Here is a 17390-nt window from a genome sequence, read left to right on the forward strand (position 1 = left end):
TACAGTAGGCCCTATTAGAGAAGCCCTGTAAGCAAATCGAGGACTGGCTACATCAGGAGTGTGTGGCCTAATATGCAAAAGAGTTCCTGCTACAAAAAAAGCCCTGGTACAGGTATCTGAGATAGCAGTTATACTTGACACCTGTTCATTAATTTCTTGGCTATTGTTCAGTCTTGTTCTAGTCTTGGCTTTAATTGGTTGCAAATACTTTCATTTGATAAAGATTACTCCTGCTAATTAAAAATCAATGCTTACTGCAACAGTTTCTTTCATAGTAACCTTTCTATTAAACATACAGCCTGCTAATTTTAACTGCTCATGTTTTTTTAAAACTTTATTGTATTGGCTATATGTGATTCTTAATAATTCAATATAAGTATTTTAAAGCATTATACCCAAAAAGTTAGCTTGTCCTTTCTCTTAGAAATAAAAACTTTTTCTGTAACACAATAGTCTGAAATCATAGCTTAAATACTTTCTTTTGATACAATGAAGACTCAGAAATAAAGCACAGGTGTTAACTAATCATCATATAAAATGCTGTCACTTTAAGAAAGAGGCTCGAGAGATTTGTTGTGAGATCTAATTATTCAATATGCATGACTTCTGGGGGTAAGAGCCATGTGCAGAACTTCCAAGGGATTGCGTTGATCCACATACAAGAAATGTACTCTCTGGGTGAGTTTGTTTTTAAAGATCTGGATATGATATGCACTATGTGTTGGCATGTATGGTTTTATTACAATGTGTTTCTGTGTTACAATAGCTCTGTTAGACATTATTTACATGAGAGACTGAGCAGATGAAGGGCATCGAAACCATCTTAAATTCTGGAAGAGGCAAGTTCTCTTTCTCTCTTCTTGCAGGCTTCCATTGAATTTCCTCAAAGTGCACAACTCCAGAGCAGCATTTATTCAAACGAACTTGTGGACATTTCCATTCATGTTGGAAAAGGAGTAATACAGCACAAGGATTAAAGAGACATTGCCTTTACAGATTTTGGAAATGTGGCTATTGTAATTTGAAGTATCTGATTTACATTTTGGTAACTTTGCTGTGGAAATAATTTAAGGACTGACGCATTGCTTTATTCTGAAAGTAAATATACTATAGACTTTGTAACTTTTTTCAGTGCATATTTTGCTCTATGTAGGACTACCTCTGAAAATGCTTTGGAGACGGCAGGTGGTCCAGAATACAGATGTCGGGTTGCGGACGGGAACATTTAATGTTTTGTGGTGGGTTTTTTACCTTATTGGTTTTAATGTTGTAAGTCACCATGAGACCCTTCTAATTAATAAATACAATCTAATTGATAAATATAACAGTAAGTTACAATAAATAATAAAGCAATATAAATGGGACATATTACTTGGATATTTTGTAGATATGACACCAGCATGAAATCACTGCTGAATTCTAGCAAACTTTCAGCTTGTGGGAAGGGGGACTTGCCATAGAATAACACAGCTGAAAAGCCGGGCAATATGTAGGACAGTGTTGGGTTTTGTCCATGGGATATCCAACTTCTAATCTTAGTTTAAACTTGAAATGCTGTTCAGCTTTGGGAACTTGCTGTTGTGAGGATATATAAGAATACAAAATCATGAAGAGGAGGCCACAGAGAAGGTACAAAGATAAAACAGGAGTAAACCCTGAATTGAATTTGCTTCTAACAAGAACCAAACTAAACTAGAAATGAAAAATGCAACTGCTATTGCTAAGAGGCTGAATGGCAGTAACACTGCACCCCTCCTCCCTAGCTTGGATACTCCTCCCTAGCAGGCTTGGATACTAATCCTAGCACCCCTCTTTGGTTGTCAAGGAAATGGTCCTCCAGTGTGGACTGTGTTCCTCTGGTAGTATGAGGCACTTTTGAAAGACCATCTTGCATGAATGGAAGTACCTAATTCCTGAACTGGGTTATTGGATGAATCATTGTTGGGGTGGGGGCAGGACACTTAGAAACTGGATGGAGTTCAAAAACTTCATCTTAGAAAACACATTCCTGAAGTATTTCCATTGTAATGTGCTGTCTGTACTATAGAGGGCAATACCCCTGCAACAGACACTGGGTAAGAGTGGGCAGCTACTGCTGTACAAGCAAAAAAAAGACAATACCGTCACCTTGTGCTGTTTGTATATATCCAGAAGTGAGTAATGGCAAGCTTGAGGAGTTAATTTACATGTAATTGTAGGTGGTGCCCACCATTGCAGAAGAACTCCTCCCAGAGAGCCAGTGTGGCTTCAGAGCTAACAGGAGCACCACCGACATGGTATTTGTTCTCAGGCAGCTCCAAGAGAAATGCAGGGAACAGAACAAGAGTCTATATGTGACTTTTGTTGACCTTACCAAAGCCTTTGATATCATTAGCAGGAACAGCCTGTGGCAAATCTTGGAACGTTTAGGATGTCCCCCAAGGTTCCTCAGTATGGTCATCCAGATACATGAAGACCAGCGTGGCCAAGTCAGACACTGCAACGATCTCTCAGAGCCCTTCCCAATAGGCACAGGTATAAAGCAAGGCTGTGTTCTCGTGCCAACTCTCCTTACGATCTTCTTTAGCATGATGCTTCAAAGAGCCGCAGTAGATTTAGATGATGACGATGGTCTCTACATACGCTATCGTACTGATGGCAGTCTGTTCAACCTGAGGCGACTAAAGGCCCACTCCAAGACAATAGAAAAACTTATCTGAGAGCTACTGTTTGCTGATGATGCTGCACTTGTCTCCCACTCGGTATCAGCTCTGCAGCATATGACGTCCTGCTTTGCAGAGGCTGCCAAGCTATTCGGCCTAGAAGTTAGTCTGAAGAAGACAGAAGTTCTCCACCAGCCTGCACCCCAGGAAGATTATCACCCTCCTTGCATCACTGTGGGTGAATCAGTTTTGAAGACAGTCCAGCAGTTCAGCTACCTGGGGTGCATCATCTCCTCAGACGCCAAGATCGACAAGGAGATTGACAATAGACTGGCAAAGGCAAACCGTGCATTTGGCCGACTGCATAAAAGACTGTGGAGCAACAAGCATCTGAAAAAAGGCACAAAGATCAATGTTTACAAAGCGGTTGTGATGACAACCCTCATCTACGGCTCCGAATCGTGGGTTTTATACCGTCATCACCTGCGACTCCTTGAGCACTTTCATCAGCGCTGCCTTCGCACCATCCTCAACATCCACCGGAGTGACTTTGTGACCAACATTGAAGTCCTCAAGCGGGCGGAGGTTACAAGCATCGAGGCATTGCTGTTGAAGACGCAACTGCGCTGGGCAGGGCATATCTCCAGGATAGAAAACCACCGCCTTCCCAAGATTGCCCTGTATGGCGAACTTTCCACTGGCCATCGAAATAGAGGGGCACCAAAGAAGAGGTACAAGGACTCCTTGAAGAAATCCCTTGGTCTCTCTCGGCTTGACTTCGCGAACGAAGATTTAAGAAGGGTGCAGTAGTCCACGTCTGCTGCAGGCTCGCTGGTGGCTGACAAGACCAATGCGGGACAGGCAGATCTGGCCACAGTGGCTGCAGGGAAAAGTCTGATTTGGGGTTGGTGCTGTAGCAGTGCGATTCTTCCTCAATCTCCTTTTGTCCTCAAGACCAGCTATGCGTGCGTTCTCAAAGGAAGAGACAGCCTGGTGGATGGTGTGCCTCCATGCTTTGCGATCTGAGGCTAGATCAGACCACTGGTGATGGTTGATGCGACAGGTGCCAAGGGATTTCTTCAAGGAGTCCTTGTGCCTCTTCTTTGGTGCCCCTCTATTTCGATGGCTGGTGGAAAGTTCGCCATACAGAGCAATCTTGGGAAGGCAGTGGTTTTCCATCCTAGAAATATGCCCTGCCCAGCGCAGCTGCGTCTTCAACAGCAGTGCCTCGATGCTTGTAACCTCCGCCCTCTTGAGGACTTCAGTGTTGGTCACAAAGTCACTCCAGTGGATGTTGAGGATGGTGCGAAGGCAGCGCTGATGAAAGCGCTCAAGGAGTCGCAGGTGATGACAGAATAAAACCCACGATTCGGAGCCGTAGATGAGGGTTGTCATCACAACCGCTTTGTAAACATTGATCTTTGTGCCTTTTTTCAGATGCTTGTTGCTCCACACTCTTTTGTGCAGTCGGCCAAATGCACGATTTGCCTTTGCCAGCCTGTTGTCAATCTCCTTGTCGATCTTGGCATCTGAGGCGATGATGCACCCCAGGTAGCTGAACTGCTGGACTGTCTTCAGAACTGATTCAGCCACAGTGATGCAGGGAGGGTGATAATCTTCCTGGGGTGCAGGCTGGTGGAGAACTTCTGTCTTCTTCAGACTAACTTCTAGGCCGAATAGCTTGGCAGCCTCTGCAAAGCAGGACGTCATATGCTGCAGAGCTGATACCGAGTGGGAGATGAGTGCAGCATCATCAGCAAACAGTAGCTCGCGGATAAGTTTTTCCATTGTCTTGGAGTGAGCCTTTAGTCGCCTCAGGTTGAACAGGCTGCCATCGGTGCGATAGCGGATGTAGACACCATCGTCATCATCTAGATCTATTGCGGCTCTTTGAAGCATCATGCTAAAGATCGTAAAGAGAGTTTGCGCGAGAACGCAGTCTTGCTTTACACCTGTGCCTATTGGGAAGGGCTCCGAGAGGTCGTTGCAGTGTCTGACTTGGCCTCGCTGGTCTTCATGTAGCTGGATGATCATGCTGAGGAACCTTGGGGGACATCCTAAACGTTCCAAGATTTGCCACAGGCCTTTCCTGCTAACGGTATCGAAAGCTTTGGTAAGGTCGACAAAAGTCACATATAGACCCTTGTTCTGTTCCCTGCATTTCTCTTGGAGCTGCCTGAGAACAAATACCATGTCGGTGGTGCTCCTGTTAGCTCTGAAGCTGCACTGGCTCTCTGGGAGGAGTTCTTCTGCAATGGTGGGCACCAGTCTGTTCAGGAGTATTCTGGCAAGGATTTTGCCTGCAATTGAGAGCAGGGTTATCCCCCGGTAGTTGGAGCAGTCTGACTTTTCCCCTTTGTTCTTGTATAGAGTGATGATGATTGCATCGCAATCATTGGTACCTGTTGCATTAACCATCACCAGTGGTCTGATCTAGCCTCAGATCGCAAAGCATGAAGGCACACCATCCACCAGGCTGTCTCTTCCTTTGAGAACGCACGCATAGCTGCTCTTGAGGACAAAAGGAGATTGAGGAAGAATTGTACTGCTACAGCACCAACCCCAAATCAGACTTTTCCCTGCAGCCACTGTGGCCGAACCTGCCTGTCCCGCATTGGTCTTGTCAGCCACCAGTGAGCCTGCAGCAGACGTGGACTACTGCACCTTTCTTAAATCTTCGTTCGCGAATTCAAGCCGAGAGAGAGAGAGAGAATTGTAGGTGGAACAGAAGCTGTGAAGTGCAAGATACATTAAGTGGTAGCAATGGCAAAATGTGCTGTCAAGTCACAGCTGATTTCTGGCGACCCCATAGTGTTTTCAAGGCAAAAGGTGAACAGAGGGTGTATGCCATTGCTTTATTCTGCATAGCGACAATAGATTGCCTTGGTGGTTTCCCAATGTTATCTGACTTCCAAGATCTGATGAGATTGTGCTAGTCTTGGGCTAAACACATGCAGACATCCTTTGAAATCAGTTTAAGGGTGCACAACCCTACAGAGGCCTGCAGCCTCAGTGTGGACAGCAGTATTGCCATAGTTAGTGAGTCACCTTTCAGGGTTCCTTTGTTCTGAATATGTGTGAAAAGGGTGATTGCCCTCAAAAAGCAGTGGGGTCAATATGGCAGATGAAGTTCAATGTGGCCAAGTGCAAAGTGATGCACATTGGGGCCAAAAATCTTAACTAAAAATACACATTGATGGGGTCCAAACTGGTGGAGACTGACCAAGAGAGATATCTTGGGGTCATGGTAGATAACTCACTGAAAATGTTGAGACAGTGTGTGACTGTAATTTTTAAAAGGCCAATGCTATGCTGGGGATTATTAGGAAGGGAATTGAAAACAAATCAGCCAGCATCATAATGCCCCTGCATAAATCAATGGTGCAGCCTCATTTGGAATACTGGGTACAATTCTTGTCACCACACCTCAAAAAAGATATTATAGCATTGGAAAAAGTCCAGAAAAGGGCAACTGAAATGATTAAAAGTTTGGAACACTTTCCCTATGAACAAAGGTTAAAGCAATTGGGGCTCTTTTGCTTGGACTGAGGGGTGACATGATAGAGGTTTACAAGATTACGCATGGGATAGAGAAGGTAGAGAAAGAAGTACTTTTCTCCCTTTCTCACAAGAACTCGTGGGCACTTAATGAAATTGCTGAGCAGTCAGGTTAGAACAGATAAAAGGAAGTACTTCTTCACCCGAAGAGTGATTAACACACAAAATTCATTGCCACAGGAGATGGTGGCAGTTACATGTATAGACAGCTTCAAGAGGGACTGGATAAACATATGGAGCAGAGGTCCATCAGTGGCTATTAGTCACAAGGTATAGATGGAACTTTCTGTCTGAGGCAAGTGATGTTCTGTATTCTTGGTGCTGGGGGGGCAACAGTGGGAGAGCTTCTAATATCCTGCCCCACTGCTGGACCTCCTGATGGCACTTGGTTTTTTTGGCCATGGTGTGACACAGAGAGTTGGACTGGATGGATCATTAGCCTAATCCAACATGGATTTTCTTATGTTCTTATTGCAAGTGCTTGGAGGATCAAGGTTTCTTCCTGTAAAGCTATTAGAAAAGCACAACGGAGCACATTCCCTTCTTTCTCATAGCCACAGCCATTTTTTGTGAATGAATATAACTAAATTTGAAACCTTTATTCTGGTTTAATTTTTAAAGTCCAGATTACTTCTCCTTACTGCCAATGGAGGGCAGCAAATAGCTTCAACATACTGGATGAATCATACATTTCTTAAGAAGGGAGATGGGTAGAAAGCAAAGAGAAAAAGTATGGATCTTTGAAAGCTCACTGGGAATAATGGGAGCCAGGAATGCCAATCAACTCACATGGGCTCCATCAAAACAGCACATAAAAGAAAGGATTTCAAACAACCTGCTTTGGCCTGACGTGACAGCCCCCGGGACTGGAATCAGGACTCTGGGACTGCAACACAATCCCCAGTGGAATGACAGATGCTGGGAGTAACAAAAGTGTTCTGGGACTGGAATGATGGCCCCTGAGCCCAGGTAAATGGTTCTGGGACGGGAGTGACAGCCATCAGAGTAGAATGACAGTTTCTGGGACCAGAATTAATGGCCTGGGACTGGAATGACAGCCTCTAGAGTAGAATGACATTAACTGGGACCATATAAACTGTTCTGGGACTGAAATGACAACCCCCAGAGTAGACTGATGGTGGTTGCTGAGGAGCTTGAAAAGATTTTCTGGGCTCTTATCACCTTATGTAAAGGCTGTATCTTTCAAGATTGAAATCTGGTTGAAGCCATTGGAAAGAAAAGTAGATGAAAAGAATCCTGTACCTTAGTGCACTTGAGAAGGGGAACTTAACTCATCACTAAGCGTTGCAAGCAAGAATCAGTTGTGGGTTTGTTTGGTTTCTCTCTGAGTTCAAAAAACTCAATCTGCTGCATTTTCTGTTCACTGCTGTATTTGTGTTTGCAACATCAGTTCCATTGCATTGTTCTGTTTGGTGGAAAAGCCAAGTTAAAATTATTTTTATTTTACTTTGCCTTGCATTAGCCCCACAGAAACCACATGGAAATGTATGTTCACAACATGGAATACATATAAATGTGATTTCAGGAGAAAAGTATGATACCGTATGAAGTAAGCATGCCAAAAACTGGAGAATAAATGTTGACTTACACAGGAACACCAAATGCAGGAAGAACATTAGAGCAAAGAGTTTCCAAAAATTACATCATCAACCACCCTGACCTGGATAGCCCAGGTGAGCCTGATCCTATTAGATCTCAGAAGCTAAACAGGGTTGACCCTGGCTAGTATTTGGATAGACAACCTCCAAGGAATACCAGGGGCATGATATAGAGGCAGGTGAAGACAAACTACCTCTGAAATGTCTCTTGCCTTAAAAACAAGTCTAGCTTGCCACCTAGTGATGCATAATTCAAAAAGAGCTGGAACTTCTGGCTTATCAGACAATCTTAGGATCTCCTGGCTATATTCTACACATATTAACATCATCAGGGATTTTTTTGAGCAGGAACACATAAGAACGCCGTTCCAGCTGATTTGGCATCAGGGTGTGTGGCCTAATAGGCAAACGAGTTCCTGCCAGGCTTTTTCAATAAAAAAGCCCTGAACATCAACATTTTTCCATAGCTGCCAAAGTACAGAAACAACTTCTGCCATAGTACCTTTGGCTGTCAGCTTGTAAAGATACCAGCAGATGGTCAACCTACCTAGAAAGGTCATGTCATGTCAACTTCACATCAGAAGACTGCATGGTGTTCTGTTGCAGCTAGATGGTATCTTAAAGTTTGCCTACCATCAGGCACCACCAGACTACCAATGTATTTCATTTGTGTGCACCAGAAATGACACGGAACCAGTTTGTTCTACAATTAATATTGTATGTCTAAATTTTCAGTTATGAATCCTTCCTGAAATTACCATAGTGGACAGTGGGCAGCAGTGTGTGTCAAGAGGTAGGTGTCAGGGATGTCAAAAGAAAGACAGAAACAGAGAACTGTTTGCTTGTGCCCAAGATACCAGAGAGCCAGAAAACAGTCTACTTGTCAAGGTGGACCAAATGGCTTGACATGCTATAGAGATTTATATATTACAATCTTTCTACAAAGTACACATCATCCAGAGTACGGATGGGATTATTTAGAGAAAGACTATGGGGTGAGTGCTGTGGTACAGTGTTTTGGGACTGGAATGATGGCCCCTGAGCCCAACGTAGGGGGCAAAAATGCCCACAGAGCTCAGGCAGGGAGTGAGGCCCAGAACTTGTGCCTTTAACAGCAGCTTAACAAAAGAAGTTTACAGGTGGTGCCACTCCTCCCCCCCATGCCAGGACAAACTCCACCTGCTAAAACTATATACCAGGATGCTGAAAAGGGACTACCTAAACTTTCTGATGTGTCTAAAGGGAAGACTTTACAGCTGTAGCACTTGACACCATATGAAGGATTCTCTCTCCCTGTCTGCCAAATACAGCCTTCTGGTTGCCATCTTTTAGTTGTCCCTTTACTCAAGGCATCCCACTTAACATCAACTAGAGCCTTTTCTGCAGTGGCTTCCACTGTATGAAATGAGCACCTAAAGGGATCGAGTGGGAACATAATCTTCATTAAGTTTTTCAAAAGCACCATAAGACCATCTTATTTGTGAGAGCTTACTCTGCAAGTAAGGCCCTGCAGAGGGTGCATGGGGGTGGAAATGGAGTTTTACTGCATTTTGTATGGTTTTAATTTTTGGAACTGTAAGCCATCTTGTGAAAGACCGTCTCTCCCTATATGAGCCCCAAAGGCCATTGTGATTGGCCAGCCAACATCTTTTGACCATCCCTGGCCCAAAGGACATCTGGCTTGCCCAACCTGGTGGAATCAGCTCCCTACAGAGATTCAGGCCCTTCCGGATTTGTCACCATTCCAGAAGGCCTGTAAAACGGAGCTTTTCCACCAGGTCTATTGTTGAGGCAAACGAACGTCCTCACCCTACAACACCATCCAACTGGCCTCCCAGCAATGACTGCCACTTCATTTGGGGTCAATACTGTTGAGATCTTGGGGCAACTTAGGCTGCCCACGATAATTACACCTCAAGTGCTTATACCATCCATGCCATGTTAAATGATTGACTTAATATATTGGTTTAATTGTTTTAACTATTTTGAGGTTTGTTGGTTTTAATATTTTAGCTTGTTGGAATCCTCCCTGAGCCCTTCACAGGAAAGGGCGGGCTATAAATGTACAAAATAAATAAATAAAAGACAGGGCATAAATATTGTAATGAACAGATACATTCTCTCCCCCCCCTCCCTGACAGCCCTTTAAGGACCAGCCATTTTGCCAAGCCAGAGGTGGTGGCAGATGCGTTATTAACTGAAGCTGGTCAATCTCTTGCTAAGGCCCTCTACATGAATCCATCATGGATTGTTGTATACCACAAGGGAATGTGAATATGGGCCAAAGCACTGGCAATGCACAATCTGTGCGTCACTGAGAGAAAGAATACAGCAGGAACAAAACACTGAACTAATTACTGTGTTAATTCTACATGTTGGAATAAATGTTGCAAGTCTTTAAGGTGTTCCTGTTTAAAAGGTCAGAGTCCTTATTAAAACCTGAGTGTTTGAAAGAGTCTGTTTCTGAGTATACAACACTCTTTGCCTAAAGGTTAACAATTGTTTGCAGCCCAGTATGATGCTTTGGAATACCAGCAGGGGACAGTGTTCTCTGGAACAATCACTTTCTGCAGATTGATCAAGATGGATAGCTGTTAGTCTGTAGCAGCAGAAAAGAGTTCAGTACCACCTTAAAGAACTGAGCAGTGACTCAACAAAAGCTCATACCCTTCCCCAAATTTTGTAGTCTTTAAGATGCTACTACACTCTTGCTCTTTTCTATTTCTGCAGATTAAAATTAAGAAAACTGCTTGACCTACAGCTACATGCTTTTCTACAAAGGAGAAAAGGCACAATATTGTATATTTTATTCATAGTATAAAAAAAACTACAATATTCCCATGGATTATGCATCATACAAGCATATTTAGAGTGAGCGCATATCAAAAAGATATCTACACCATAAAGAATTATTAGTGCTCAAGGCACATATAAGCACAGGCAAACGAGGTTCAATTTTAAAGCAGAAATGCTCTTTTTGTACCAAAACTTTACAAAGGGCAGGATTACACTAGACTATAAAAAGTCATGAATGAGTTTATCAAAGTACATAAATATTTAACGGCACTGGCTACATGCAATATAAATAAAGAACAAAAATGGTTCTAAATGTAGGCATTGTAAATATAGAACAAAACCTTGAATAGGAAACAACAAATACTGATTTGTTCCCCAAGATTTTCTATAACAAAGAGAGCAGCAGATGTGTTAATCTGAGAGTGACCTAAAGGTCAGACCAGAGAAATGGGCACCTGTCCCTTCATGAAGCCCCCCTCCCTTTCACCCAGAGGTTAACACCCAAAGCAAAACTGGGAGTGTAATGAAGGGAGGAGGAATCAAATCTGATAAAAGCCCCTCTTCCCAAACACAAATTATTATCAAGGAGAATTTCCCACTGTTCTTGCCACCATTCTGTGAAAGTACACAAACAAGTTTAGGATGATTTCAGCCACCCACCCTCACAAGAAAATACTGCTATCATTCCATGTGTCGTCGTCTGTCTGTGCTTGATGAGCTGTTATTTATTAATTACTCCTGGGCCTCCTTGCGAGCCAGTTTGTAAACCTCTGTTGGTCCATCAACATGGGTGATGGTTGTCGTAAGCTGAAGTTCTTCTCCACTGCTTATTCCCAGGTCACCTGGAAAACAAAGCCATGTTTCAGCCTTGGAGGAGTGACAATTACACAAGGTTTGAGTGTATCCCATAAATCGGTCTGAGGCTGCTGCAGAGACCAATAGGGGATGACCGGCCTGGAGACCCAAGTACTCCTGGTGAGGGGAAGGTATGATAGTGGGAACAGACAGAGATGTAAGGGAAGACGGCAGAGACACGGAGGCGCTTGGCCACCTTCCAGTCTGTATCCCATCCCAATGGTAGCAGGTAGCGGGGCCAGGTTGAACTACTCACCTCTGTCATTGGTGTTATGCAATGCCAGGTCCATAAACAATAAGACCTCAGTCCTTTGGGACTTCCTGCTTGAGCAGGACATGGACCTGGCTTACGTGACTGAGACCTGGGTGCAAGATGGGGAGACAGTAGCTCTCTCCCAAGTAGCTCCCCCAGGATACTCAGTCTTTCACCAATCACAGACTAGTGGGTGGGGGGGAGGGGTGGCTCTATTCATATGGGAGGCTTACTTCTTCAGGGCTCTCCAGTCCCCAGAGATCGATGGCACTGAATGTGCCGGACTGGCATGGGATGTTGGGGAGGGTTTGGCGATCTGGCTGGTGTACCGTCTGCCTAACACACCAACTGGTGCCTTATCATCCCTGATGGAGGCTGTAACAGGCTGGGCATTGCAACACCCAAGGCTTCTGATCCTGGGTGATCTCCATGTCCATGCCAATAACGCAAACTCCAATCAGGTGGTGGACCTAGTGTCCTCCATGGCGACACTAGGACTCTCCCAAGTGATAACAACGGCCACTCACCAGGCTGGACACATGCTGGATCTGATCTTTGCGGCGGGAGTTTCAGTGGACCGGATTACTGCGAAAGCAGTGCCATAGTTGGACCACTATATCCTGAAGGCTCATATGGATGTCCTACCCCAAACCCGTTTAGGTGACGAGCATATTTTAGCTTGCCCACAGAGCCTGATGAACATAAGAAGCTGCCTTATACTGAATCAGACCCTTGGTCCATCAAAGTCAGTATTGTCTTCTCAGACTGGCAGCGGCTCTCCAGGGTCTCAAGCTGAGGTTTTTCACACCTATTTGCCTGGACCCTTTTTTGGAGATGCCAGGGATTGAACCTAGGACCTTCTGCTTCCCAAGCAGATGCTCTACCACTGAGCCACCATCCCTGATGGACCCTGTGAGGTTCCAGACTGCTCTGCAGGACCCCTGGCAATTCCCTAGATGACCTGGTTGAGTCGTAGCATGCCCAGCTCTCCAGGGCTCTAGATTGCTTTACAACACTCAGCCTGGAGGAAGTTGACAGAATCTTCTTCACTGTGCACCCAACTACATGCAATCTGGACCCATGCTCATCCTGGCTGATTAAAGCTTGCTGGATGGAGCTATAATATCCTATATGGAATATCGTAAATAGATCCTTCTCAGAAAGGCCATTTCCAATGCCTCTTAAAGAGGCAGTGGTCCGCCCTCTCTTGAAAAAACCAACACTGGACCTGGCCAAATTGGCTCATTATCGGTCAGTCTCGAATTTATCCTTCTTGGGTAAAACCATTAAGAAGGCAGTAGCACTACAATTACAGAGTTTTCTGAAGGATACTTCCATCCTAGACTCCCACCAGTTCGGCTCCCACCCAGGTCATGGGACGGAGACAGTACTGGTCGCCCTGGTGGATGATCTCCAGCGGCATCTGGATGGAGGTGGTTTGGCGGTACTGATGTTATTAGATCTGTCCGCTGCGTTTGACACAGTTAAAATCAGTTGCTGACCCACCGTCTTGCTGATGCAGGGATTCAGGAGTTGGCCATACAATGGCTTTCCTCTTTCCTCTATGGTTGGGGACAAAGGGTGACAATTGGGGAACAGGCATTCCAGAGACACCCGTTTAATTGCAGTGTGCCTCAGGGGACGGTGCTCTCTCCGATGGTGTTCAACCTCTGCATGCACCCCCTTGCTCAGATTGCCCAGAGGTATGGGCTGGGTTGCCACCAGTACGCTGATGACACCCAGCTCTATCTACTGATGGACGGCCGGTCAGGCTGTGTCCAAAAAAATCTGGACCTGGCTCTGCAAGCCATGGCAGGATGGCTTCAGCTAAGTCGACTGAAGCAGAATCCGATGAAAACAGAGGTCCTTTGCCTGAGTTGCGGCGGTCTGGGTAGGGAAATTCCACTTACAACAGCGCCCAGGTTGAGAAGCTTGGGAGTGCTACTGAAGCCTTCTCTGTCAATGGAGACCCAGATAGCAGCCACTGCCAGATCTGCCTTTTTTCATCTAAGGTGGGTAAGACAGTTGGTTCCCTTCCTCGAGCACAGCAACCTGGCAACAGTAATCCATGCTACGGTCACGTCACGAGTCCGGAGACTACAACTGGTGCAGAACACAGCAGCCAGGCTATTATTGGGGCTCTCCATGTGGGGGCACATACAGCTGGGGCTGCGGGAACTGCACTAGCTGTCAATAGTGTACCAGATTTGCTACAAAGTGCTGGTTATTACCTATAAAGCCCTATATGGCCGAGGACCTGCCCACCTTAGGGACCGTTTCGCTCCACATGTTCCCCAGAGAGTACTCGGATCTGGAACACAAATCTACTATCGATCCCGGGGCATAGGGAGGCAAGATTAAAAATCACCAGGGAGAGAGCCTTCTCGATCTCTGCCCCCTATTGGTGGAACCAACTACCAAAGGAGGTTAGAGCCCAGTTCTGCAAGGCTTGCAAGACACTATTATTATTCCAGGTGGCTTCGACTGAATTCCTGCCATTGTAATACAAAGGATACCTAAGAGCTCGGAACGCCATTCAGAAATTAATAATTTTAGCACCACACTGTTTTCAACTGCTACATTATTGAATATTGCATTATTTTTAAATGCATAATTAATGTTTATTGTGATTTTGTTATTGTGAGCCGCCCTGAGCCTGCTTCAGCGGGGAGAGCGGGATATAAATCTAATAAATCAAATCCATCAAACACCTTCCTCTCCAAGGCCGGAAACAGGTTTTACCCAAGCCACATACATGAAAGGAAAGAGGGGTCCTTTGACCTTCATGTAAAAATTATCAGGTTATTGTGTCAGCAAAGGGAAAACAGAAGTGTTCGAATTAAATTTGAATATGCAGATTAAGGATGAAATCTTTTAAGAGTTGGGATTTACTTAGTCTATCTTTTCTGCTCATTATTAAAGAATTAGGCTATCCTCTAACACCCTATAGATTTATATAAGAATAAGTTATAACTTATTCTTATGTAAGACTAGGGGCTTAGAACAGAACTTACAAACATTTTGGTTCAAAAAAACAGCTGTAAAATGATGATTTTACCCTCAATCCTACTTCTTTTTGCCATTTTCAAAAAAGATGAAGCAAAAGTTTATTTGCACGCGAAATAAACCAAGGATTTGCCTTATCTACTTTGGAAAAAAAAGAAGACAGGAAGGAGGCATACAATGCAAAAATATGAAACATTACCAAACAACAGAACTAAAACCTTTGCATTGAAGGGTCCACACAGAGGGGGAAAGTGCCATGGTTTTCTTAAAGTGAGTGTAAATATCCCCTTGCTGTACTTACCATAGTATACTTCAAGTATTAGTCAAGATGTTCCCAAAGTATGAGATAACATAAGAAGATAGTTAAGTCCAGTGATTTTATCACTAAGCTCAGATTTATTTGTAGTAAGGTGTTTCTGATTTCAACACCTTGGTCAAATTGGTTAAACAGGCTTACAGAGGTAGATGAACATTGTTAGTCAATGTAATTCATATATGAACTTAACAGAGACGAATACTAGAGTTATTTGTACAAAATTAAGAAAATATAAAAATTAATTTTTAGAGGAAAGAAATTATAGGTCTATGTGGCACAAATACGACAGCAGAGGCCAGAGGAAGCTTGGCTTACTGGGCAAAAGGCAGCAGATGCTCCAGGATTGGGTGGGGCACTCGCAAGAATACAGTAGCAGCCCTGTGCACACCCACCAGGAGTGGGGCAAGGCAACAAAGGGGTTAAGAAAGCAACAAGGCTCTGAGAAGGGAGAGATGGTGCTGGGCTTGACCAGCATGGGTGGAGTGCCCCAGGGAGAAAAAGGGCAATGTCAGAGGAGAGGAGGAAGGTCAAGAATGCAAGCGGGCTGAGCAAAGCTGAGGAGGTGCAAAGAAGAGGAGCCTAAAGGAGAAGCCGGAGCCTGGGGCAAGATAAGGCTACCAACAGGGTTAGGACTGGTAAAACTGTCCCAAGGCAGAGCCACAGCTCAGACCTCTATGGTTTAAAAGGCAGAAATAGATGTGTGAAGGGAACTGTGCTCATGAGGAAGCCTGTGTGGACTTAATTGCCTCTTTATTGGATGCAGCAAACGAACATCATTGTGTCTGATGTGTCTCCACCAGGGATGTCAGCCTCCAAGGAGGACTTAGGGATCCCATGGAATTACAGCTCATCTCCAGACTACAGAGATCAGTTCCTCTGGAGAACATGGATGCTTTGGAGGGCAAACTCTATGGCATTGCACCCCATGGAGGTCCTTGTCCTCCCTAGGCTCCATTCCAAAATCTCCAGGAGTTTCCTGGAGTTTATCTGGCCTAACCTTAACTGCCCATCCCCTGCTAGTAGCCAGGGAAGACTTGGCAACCCTAGTCTCTGCTAACTATGTAAATCAATTATGATGTCCTGCTGTCCCCAGTAGGTCACAGTCTGGTATCTGCTCCCTCTTTGTCTTTTACAAATTATTCATGCAGATGAGCCAGTTTCCCTTAAAATGATAGAAAATATTTAAGTGTACAATACTGAAAGATGAATGGCACAGTCAGAGGCAGCTTCCACCGTATGTGTTAGCATGAAAGAAAAGTTTTATAAGGTACAGTGTTTATGATTCCATATATACTGATTAAGATTATGAAGACACAAAAATATGCATGTTGGCAATATAGAGTCTTAGATGCTAACTGCAGACATATGTGGTGGCCATGTCCTTATATAAAAGCTTTCTGGAAAAACTGAGAGAAACATATTCTCCATGGCAGAACTGAATATTCTAGAAGTCCCCAAAGTAGTATTGTTTGGTCTAACCAGACTCTGTTCCTTCAAAGTACAGTACAGTCATCTGAAATATGTTCACAGTTGCTAAGATGAACATAATAGCTAGTAGAGCTTGAGTTACTGAAACGTAGAAGCATGGGCTTAATAAACTCCCACAAATGGTAACTTGTCAAACTAACAGAATTAAAAAATGGGAGATTATGTAAATTAATTTCACTAGAGGCTAGAAATCCTTTCTTGACATTTGGACTCAGGATGTGCAGTTGAATACAGACCTTTATAACTACAATTTTTTGAGAATGTGCATAAAGGGTTTTTCTTTTGTCAATTTTTGTTTTGTGGGTCTAAGACAAGTAGAACTTTATATAAGTTATTATACACACATATTTCTCCCCTTATACATATCGTTGAAATGTATTTGGATTTTTCCTATTAAGTTTAAAATTTAATAAAGATATTAAGTGGAAAAGTTCCAGTCTCCTAATTATTGGTTTCAGGGCTCCAGCCTCCTTACAGCTGCATCATATCTCAACTCACCATTCGACAGATCTTCACCATAGTTTTTATGTGAAGGCGCATACAGGAACATGAGGGAAAAGACATAAAGGTTCCACATTCCATAAATCCCTGTGAAAAAGGCGCTGTTCAATTCAACCGTGTAGCCACCCCATTTCCAATGGCCTTCAGTCACCTAAGACAGGAAAAAGAATAGGTATAATTGAGGCAGGAGCATAAATACATATGAAACTGAGAATCACAAGCCCAATAGAGGTTAAAGGACTCCTTTTTCACATACACCCTACCTATTCCAATGCATGAACTGACAAGCTGTCCTCTCCCCTCATGATTACAAGGAAGGAAATAAAGCAGCCTTGGAGTAAATGTTCAAAGGTAGA

At 44.0% G+C, this 17390-nt stretch overlaps 2 protein-coding genes across 2 annotated transcripts in view; one reads left to right on the forward strand and one right to left on the reverse strand.

Annotated features, from left to right (window-relative positions):
* The window catches only part of LOC132566704 (methylcrotonoyl-CoA carboxylase beta chain, mitochondrial-like), a 170793-nt gene that overhangs the window by 34720 nt on the left and 118683 nt on the right, over positions 1-17390 (forward strand). The window lies entirely within an intron of this gene.
* WLS (Wnt ligand secretion mediator) overlaps positions 10612-17390 on the reverse strand; it is a 58020-nt gene continuing 51241 nt past the window's right edge. The window contains exons 11-12 of the mRNA XM_060231988.1: positions 17032-17185; positions 10612-11457 (exon numbers count right to left, since the gene is read on the reverse strand). Of these exons, the coding sequence (XP_060087971.1) occupies positions 11348-11457; positions 17032-17185 (264 nt within the window). The 3' untranslated portion in view covers positions 10612-11347. The remainder of the gene's footprint in view (positions 11458-17031; positions 17186-17390) is intronic.

Source organism: Heteronotia binoei, chromosome 2 (assembly GCF_032191835.1).
Source record: "Heteronotia binoei isolate CCM8104 ecotype False Entrance Well chromosome 2, APGP_CSIRO_Hbin_v1, whole genome shotgun sequence".
Lineage (NCBI taxonomy): Eukaryota > Metazoa > Chordata > Lepidosauria > Squamata > Gekkonidae > Heteronotia > Heteronotia binoei.